Here is an 8,738-nt window from a genome sequence, read left to right as displayed (position 1 = left end):
CTCCCCTCCTCCCTCTCCTCCTCTTCCCTTTACCCCTCCCCGCCGCTCTCGCCCCGCCCCCTCCTTCCTCCCCCGACACACCCCGCCTCCGCCTCCTAGGTCGCCCTGCGACTGGGTCCTCCGGGAGATGGAAGGGCGCGATCAGGTCTCGGGTGAGCTCGGTTCCGCTCGGCTCTGCTCGGCGGAAGGCCCGAACGCAGGCGGCGGTGCGCGGGCCTCTGGGTAGTGTAGTCCTCCCGACCGCGCAGGCGCAGTGCGGCCGGGCGGGCCCCACGGGCGCGGGTCATTGTCCTGGCGGAGCCGCTCGGGTGAGTCCGGCTGCGGGCGGGGCGGGGCAGGGCAGGAGGAGAGGGGGAGGGGCGAGGTCCCTCACCCCGCTCCCGGAGCGCGGACCGACTCTCGCCCGGGGGAGGTGAGGGGCGTGCGGACTGAGGGCGGGGAGGGGCAGGGGAGGCTTTGAGGGCTGTGGAGAGGGGGCTCCGGTCGGAAAGGAGAAAGGAGGCGGATCCGTGTGCCTGACCGCGTGTGCGCTGGCCCGCCGTCGTGCCCGTGTGTAAGTCCGCGCGAGTCGGGGCGGCCTCCTACGCGCCTGCCTGCCGTGGTGTCTGTGGGTGCGCACCTGTGACCGGTGCTGGCCTGTGCGCGTCTGTGCGCGTGTCCGCCTTCATTAGGGCCAGAGTGTGTCTGAGGGTGCCGGCCCCTGGCGCACCTGTGTCCGGTCCTGGGCTCTGGCGCTGTGTCTTTGGGTGTGGGGTGTGTCTGTCTGGGGCCCACCCCCGTCAGCGTGTCCGCCTGTGTCGCCGTCTTTGGCCATTGCAGGGTGCGTGTGTGTGAGTGCGTCTGGGTGTGCACCCCCAAAAGCTGGGCAGGTGGGCCTCGCCTGGGCCCCCCAGAGGCCCCAGCTCCTTCCAGGCCCTCACAGACTTGTCTGGCCCCTCGAAGGCTCTGGATAGGCTGGAGCCCGAGGGCCAGAAAGTGTGTGGGTGACAGCATGTGGGGCTGCGTGGGGTGCTCCTTCTTTTCCTGCCTCCTCTCAGAGGGCCTTTTTCAGGGGAGTCCTGACCCTTACCCCGGCCTGACCTGGGATTTATTTGTTCAGGGAATGTGTATTGGCCACTCAGAGTGCTGTTCTGGGCACTTTGCTGGGACTACCTCATTTAGACGCTTTCCAGTAACTCTGAGGTGGGAACCCTTATCACCCCCATCTTACAGATGGGGAAACTGAGCTCAGAGACTAAGTCACCCAGCTCTATACCCAGGCGTCTGGGTTCCAGAGCCCCCACGCTTAGCTACCAGACAAATGGGAAATTCTTTTTTCCCTTCAACTCGTCTGAGACAAAGTTCCAGGATTTTCCCCATGGGATTCTCCCCTAGAAACAATGGAAGGAAGGAAATACCAGAAAGTTCACAGGAACAGGAGGAAGGAGGGAGCCACTGGCTTTGCAGCGGCCCAGAGCTCGCGCCACACTGGGTTCAACAGTCCCCAGCCCTGTGCACGTTACAGGGCTCCTTTAAAAAAAAATTTTTTTTTTAAATTACAGTTTGTGATTCCACTGCTATAAGGACAAATATAATCTGGGTTGGATTACATTCACCCTTTTTGATATTAGGGGCCCTCGGCTCGCTGTACCTCGTGGTAAGTTGGCTCTGGTTCTGTCCATGTCCCGCCAAAGGAACGAGTGTTGTTGACCTCACAGTGCAGGATAGGAGTCAGAGACGGCCAGTTCGGAAAGAATACCTTTTAAGAAGTTAAATCTTTTCAAACATTGCAATGTTTGTAGTATGAAATTACTGCATCCAGGGAAACAAAAGAATACGAAGGAAATCAATGAATAACGCCTCCTTCTCACTCCCACTTTGTTCCCTCAAGGCACCGCCTGGTGTCCATCATTCCATGGCCTTCCCCAGGCTCAGAAATGCTGCACAGAAGCACACCCACCCACACGTCCTGGTTTGTCTTGAAGTAGAGAGGTTAAAGTTAGGTATAAAACTCTGGTCTAACTTGTGTCTCTCACTTCGTGACATTACGGATGTGAGGAGATGCTGAACTAACCCTCCTTTGTAGAGATGACCTGATCCTTCGTAATGTGGCCTTTCCGTTACTGATGGGTACTTACTGTTTTGTTCCAGGACTTTTTGTTGGTTGGTTGGCCTTTTGCCTCTATGAATAGCGTTATGATAAATGTCTTTTTTCTGTGTTACAACCTTTTACGCAGAGCTTTTATCGCTATGGGCAGAGTCTCAGGGTTGCTGGGTTATGGGGTTCGTATATTGCCAGCTCACTTTCTGGAAATGTGAGGGACTCCCATTCCTTCAGCTGTGTGCGAGAGGGCGCATTTCTTTGTGTCTTTGCCAGCACCAGAAGTTTGCTCATCTATTCATTCCCCTCTGTGTTTGGGTGCCTCCTGTGTGCCATACATTGTCCTGGATGCCAGAGACACTGTGCAGAAACGATCATCTCTGCTTCCCAGGGGGTCGCATTCTGGTGGAGGGAAGACAGATGAGGAACTTGAGAACACCTCTTTAAAAAGACAGTTATCGATAATCATATGTGCTGTAGGAAGATGGTGGAGGGGGTGGGGTGGTGCTGCTTGAGCTCAGGGGCCTGGGGGTGGGGGACTTACTTCTCCAAGGAGGTGACACTTAAGCTGACTGTGAGAAGGAGCTTGCTGTGGGAAGAGCATCCCCTGAAGAGGGAACAGCAGATGTGAAGGCCAGTGTGCCTGGGGCCAAGTGTTGGAGGAGAGAGCGGAGTGGGAGGAGGATGGCCAGCAGGGGCAGACCATAAGGGCCACATGGGCAGGTGGGAAGACTGTGGGTGATTTCTCATGCTGTGGGAAGCCACAGGAGGGTTTAAAGCTGGAGGACATTTTTTTTGAGGGCTTGCTGCAGGCCAGACGTGGTGCTGTGGAGTCTGCGGATGGGAAGTGGTGAGAGACCTGAGCCCACTGTGGCTTCTTAGCCTCCGTGCCATTGGCAGCCTTTGCTGTGGTGCCCATTTTGTGCAGCTGCATGCTGGTCTCTGCCCACCAAATGCCCATAGCAGCATGCTCTCCCAAGTTGTGGCACCTACAAATGTCTACAGACATTGCCAAATGTCTCCTGGGGCCAAAATCACCCCCTAGTGGAGAACTGGTGTTCTAAAGGCTTCTGCCAACCTGTCCTTACGTGTGAGTTAAAATTACAACATTTGCTTGTGAAAGTGGGGGGCCCTTTGGCCTCAAAAAGATCATTCTTTGTTTCCATGGTTCTTGCACTTTAAGAAACTCATTTGGAAATTAATGATTCTCGGTCCCCATCGCAGATGGTTTGACTCAGCGGTCTGGGCAGGGACCTAGGGATGTGTATTTTGAATAATAATAAGCATCCGTGGTGATTTCGGGCTCCTTGAGAAATGGCACAGTAGTTAAAGGGCTTTTGTATACGAGAGGACTGCAGGTTTTCAAGTGATTCGGGTGGGGGTTTAGGGAGGCATATTTTGGCTTGTAGCAGAAGGAAAACTTGTTTCCAGTCAGAGGTGTTGGTGACACAGTTAGTGAGCTCCTCATCATGGGAGGCATGCAAGTCCTGGCAGGTCACCATGGAGCCAGGACTGAACTAGCATGTCCTAAACTCTAAGAATTTGCGCTAACTTGTGCCACCTGTCCAGTGGCTTTGTCTTTTATTTAAATCGGCTACTGATTTTTAAAATTATTTATTTATTTTATTTATAACAACTTAGTTTATTATTTATTTTTTTAAAGATTTTATTTATTTTAGAGAGAGAGCAAACACAAGTGGGAGGGGCAGAGGGAGAGGGCAAGACTGTCTTCAGCAGACTCCTCACTGAGTGCAGAGCCCAGCATGGGGCTCGATCCCAGGACCCCTAAGATCACGACCTGAGCCAAAACCAAGAGTTGGATGCTCTACTGGCAGTGCCACCCACGCACCCCTAAATCAGCATGGTTTAAAGGGGCGTTCTTTGTGGTTGCCATAAATAGCGGGGCATTGCTGTAAGAAAGGAGATGCTTTAGACCGTAGCTGACTGCACCCCAGTCTTCGGAACATACTCGACCAACAACAGTAATAATAGCTGCTGTGTGTTGAGCTCTTACTATGCACTAGAAGGCCCCAAGTTCCTTCGTGTACCAGTTAGCTGAACCCCACGGTTACCCCCATGAGATGTGGGGGATCGCCTGCAGGGGTGGGGAGTGGGGGCCTCAGACCAGCACTCAGACCTGGGAGGGGGTGTGAGCAGGGTGGCTGGGAGAAGGCAGAGGGTCCTGTTGCTCCCAGCAGCCTGTGGGAATGGATGTGAGGGTGTCTGGGTGTGCATTGGAAAGGCAGCAAGCGCCTAGACCGGAACATACTCTGCCCCACTCCGTTCCCAGCTGTGTAATCTTGGGCCAGTGGCTTATCCCTTGGGCCTCAGTTTTCTCATCTGTGAAATGGGGTGGGTGGAAGTAGGACTTACTTTGTGGGGCTTTAAGAGAATTAAAGGAGAGATGTCCGTCCAGGGTCTTGCACAGAGGAGGCGTCCTTAGTGTTTGTTTTTAAGGGGTGTGTGTGTCCCTCCTTGCCTGTCTCCTGGTGGGTATGTGTCTGTCTGTCCTGTCTGCCATGAGAAGCAGGCCCAGGCCTGGTCTCTCACTGTGTCCTCTCTCTCTTTCCCAACCATAGTCCGTCCATTCCCGTCACCCTGGGCACTGGAGGGATGGCCACCCAGCTGCTGACTGACGAGGCCCTGGTGAGTCATGTCACCCTCTCACACTCCATTCCAGAGGCTCAAGCCCAAGGGGCAGGACTCCTGCCCAGGGATGACACTCTGACGCCCAAGCCCCCCCTGGGGCTGGGGCTCACGCACTCGGAGCTGTCTCCAGGGGCCTGTGTCTGCCCTGAGGAGGGTGGGTCACGTGCATGGATGCTGCTCTCCTTTGCCCTTTCTGGGCCCAGCAGCCCCTTGCCTGCCCCTGATGCTGGCTTCAGTCAGCCGAGGGGGACAGGGCAGCTTGGGAGGGACCGGCTCTGCCCTCGGGGCTTTCAGGAGACAAGTGGGCAACTGGGAAGTGGTGGTTTAAACACATCACATCAAGTGCGGAAACGTCCCCTGCAGCGGGGCCTGGGCAGCACACGGTACCAGACACGTGAATGTCGCTGAGCACCCACACGCGTGATGAAAGTACACAACACAGGCTGGAACAAGGCCCACATGCTTAGGACAGTGGTTACCTCTGGGGAGAGGGAGGAGGACAGGACGGGCGAGGGCAGCTGGGCGTCTGCGGCTCCCGCCTGTAGGTTTTGTGCTTTAGTGGTACGCATATGGTGGTTTGTTGTATTTTTCTCTAAATTTCCTTTTATGCCAGAAATATTTCATAATAAAAAAAATAACATGTAAATACCCCTTCTAGAAAACAGGGAAAACCCAGTAAACTGTAGGTAAGACAGTGTAATTCACCCATAGTCCCTTTCCCCATAAACCATATGGATATTTGTATATTCATTTATTTTCTTTCTTCTCTGATTATCATTTTAAAAAACTGACCAAGTTTTGGCTGCCATTTTAATATTGAGATTTTTTTTTTCTCCACCCAAATTTAATCAGTAGGGATTTCCCTTATTTTGAAACATCATAAACTTTACAAACATCAGTTGTTTGGCTGCATAGTCATCTGGTGAGTTTGACTTTTTTTTTTTTTAATTTTTATTATTATTTTTTTATTTTAATGTTTTTTTATTATGTTAGTCACCATACAGTACATCCCTGGTTTCTGATGTAAAGTTCGATGATTCATTAGTTTGCGTATAACACCCAGTGCACCATGCAATATGTGCCCTCGTTACTACCCATCACCAGCCTATCCCATTCCCCCACCCCCCTCCCCTCTGAAGCCCTCAGTTTGTTTCTCAGAGTCCATAGTCTCTCATGCTTCATTCCCCCTTCTGATTACCCCCCCCTTTCTTTATCCCTTTCTTCCCCTACCGATCTTCCTAGTTCTTATGTTCCATAAATGAGTGAAACCATATGATAATTGTCTTTCTCTGCTTGACTTATTTCACTTAGCATTATCAACTCTAGTGCCGTCCATGTTGCAGCGAATGTTGAGAACTCGTTCTTTCTGATTGCTGAGTAATATTCCATTGTATATATGGACCACAGCTTCTTAATCCAGTCATCTGTTGAAGGGCATCTCGGCTCTTTCCACGATTTAGCTATTGTGGACAAAGCTGCTATGAACATTGGGGTGCATATGGCTCTTCTCTTCACTACGTCTGTATCTTTGGGGTAAACACCCAGTAGTGCAATGGCTGGATCATAGGGTAGCTCAATCTTTAACTTTTTAAGGGACCTCCACACTGTTTTCCAGAGTGGCTGTACCAACTTGCATTCCCACCAACAATGTAGGAGGGATCCCCTTTCTCCACATCCTCTCCAGCAATTGTTGTTTCTTGCCTTGTCAATTTTTGCCATTCTAACTGGCATAAGGTGGTATCTTAGTGTGGTTTTGATTTTAATTTCCGTGATGGCTAATGATGTTGAACATTTTTTTAAAAAAATTTTGACGCTGTAAATAGTCTATCATAAAAGTAAAAGAAAATTCCTGGTAGGTGAGGAAATGTGTGATCGTTATAAAGAGCTTAGAAGAATCCAGAAAAACACAGTGAAGAGAATCAGAGTGACCTGTGATCTTACCCAGGAGATAACCACTACTGAGTGTTTGTGTGTCTGTCTTTCCCTGGATGCGTGTTTCGTAAAAATGAGAATCACCCTGGCTAAGCAGTTTTTATATCCTGTTTTTTGTTGTTGTTGTTGTTGAAGCTTTCATCCTAAGCATTTCTCCGCATAGTTAAATGCTCCCCATAACATCCATTTTAATGGCTACGTAAGAATTCCATCGAAGGGTTGTAGCTGGTTTCCTTTGTGGTTCCCCTGTTGTGGGACATTTATTGGTTTCCAGTTACTCGAGATTACAATGTCAGGAGGGACATGGCTGGCGCATAAGTCTTTCCGTGCATTTCGTATGATTTCTTAGGAGTGCTTCCTTGAGGAGGAATCCTGGGTTGGGTGTTTCTGAGGCCTTCATGAGTGTCCTAGCGCTTTCCCCACCGGTGGTGACAGTATGTGTTCCCGCCTGGCTGGAGGAGAGGTTTGCGCAGGCCATTGTCAGACTTTCTTCTGCACTTGGGATGTACATGACACGTGGTATAGACCTTGAGCGGGACGGGTGACAAACGGCGTCACGCTCTCTCTGAGTAGCATTGTCTGTATTACCAGTGAGGGTTTATTTTCAGGAAATGCTTGTTAGCTGTTTCTGCGGGCGGGTAGATTATCTGTCTTGCACTTTACCGTCTACAAGACTCTCAGTATTCTTGGAATTTCAGGCGCGCGTGCACGTGTATAAGTAGTCGTGGCAAATATTCTTCCCAGGCTCGCTCTTTGTTTCTTCATTTATTCTACATTTTTTTTTAAGATTTTTATTTATTTATTTGACAGAGACAGAGACAGCCAACGAGAGAGGGAACACAAGCAGGGGGAGTGGGAGAGGAAGAAGCAGGCTCATAGCTGAGGAACCTGATGTGGGGCTCGATCCCATAACGCCGGGATCACGCCCTGAGCCGAAGGCAGACGCTTAACGACTGCGCCACCCAGGCGCCCCTATTCTACATTTTTTAAATACAAAAGCATTTCAGATTGTTAAAACCAAATCTGCCTCTCCTTCTGTGCTGTCATCGTTCTCTTTAAGGTCTCTGTTCGCAGGTCATACATGACCTGTATTTGCTTCCTTTTTTCCATTTATTATTTGGGTGATAACCGCGAACTTTGGAATCTTCTGCATCTCCCTGAAATTTAATTTGCTGTGTGAACGTGTCGGTTTACTTGTCTGTGACTTTTGGTTTGTCACGTCTTCGTTTCTGTAACCCCTTTATTGACACGCACCCCGCCTACCACAGCACGTGCATTTCTAATCACAGAGTGGTGTAGCGGTCACCGCAGTCAGTTTAGAATGTTTTCATGAGCAGACAGGAAATGTGTGCCCATTAGCAGTTATTCCCATTTCCCCAGTGACCCTCTGCCCCTGGCAACCACTAAGCTACTCTCTGTCTCTGCGAATTTTCATATTTGGGCCGTTTCATGTACATGAAACCACATGCTGTGTGATCTTCTGTATCTGCTTTCAGCATGATGATTCTGAGGTCCCTTCATGTGGTAGCACATGCAAGCGCTTCCTTCCTTTTCAGGGCTGAGTAATACTCCACGGCGGCGAGAGGGCACATTTATTCACTCATTCATCAGCTGATGGACATTTGGGTTGTTTCCACTTTCTGGTTATTGTTAGTAAAGCTGCAGTGAACGTTACGGGTGTTTTGTTTGAACCCATGTCCTCATTTCTCTTGGGTACATACCAGGAGTGGGATTGCCGGCTCCCATGGTGACTGTGTTTAACCACTGACGGAGCTGTCGGACTCTTTTCCAGAGCAGCTGCACCATGTCTTCGTTTTTAACTTGTCTATGCTGGTTGTCTCGATTTGTTCTTTCACCTACATTATGTAGGAGGACTCCAAGAGCTTGGGTGCATTTGCTGTTAAGCTTCACTTCTAGGGGAGGTCTGCTCTCTGTCCTCCCAGCGTCCTTTTGCAATAAGGTGTAGGCTCTAAGACTTCCAAGACCGTCCATTGTGGTTTGGGTGCATTTTTGTGCAGCCCCAGCCAGGCTTGGTGTATGGGACCTGCTCAGTAAATAGTTTATTGAGCGAGTGAGT

General features: G+C 50.5%; 1 protein-coding gene across 8 annotated transcripts in view; it reads left to right on the top strand.

Moving 5' to 3' along the window:
* Window positions 1-8,738, top strand: part of ZNF71 (zinc finger protein 71) — a 33,419-nt gene that overhangs the window by 14,119 nt on the left and 10,562 nt on the right. For 2 of the 8 annotated variants that reach the window (XM_034639505.1, XM_034639503.1), the window contains exons 1-2: window positions 59-308; window positions 4,660-4,726. Coding sequence is in view for 4 of the 8 variants with exons in the window: in XM_034639503.1 (XP_034495394.1) it covers window positions 4,694-4,726 (33 nt within the window). In the remaining 4 variants the exon portion in view is untranslated. The other 6 variants (XM_019792540.2, XM_034639507.1, XM_019792541.2 and 3 more) reach the window with 6 other exon arrangements.

Source organism: Ailuropoda melanoleuca, chromosome 12 (assembly GCF_002007445.2).
Source record: "Ailuropoda melanoleuca isolate Jingjing chromosome 12, ASM200744v2, whole genome shotgun sequence".
Taxonomy (NCBI): Eukaryota; Metazoa; Chordata; class Mammalia; order Carnivora; family Ursidae; genus Ailuropoda; species Ailuropoda melanoleuca.
Note: the sequence above shows the minus strand (reverse complement) of the source record. Positions and strands in the feature narration are given on the sequence as shown.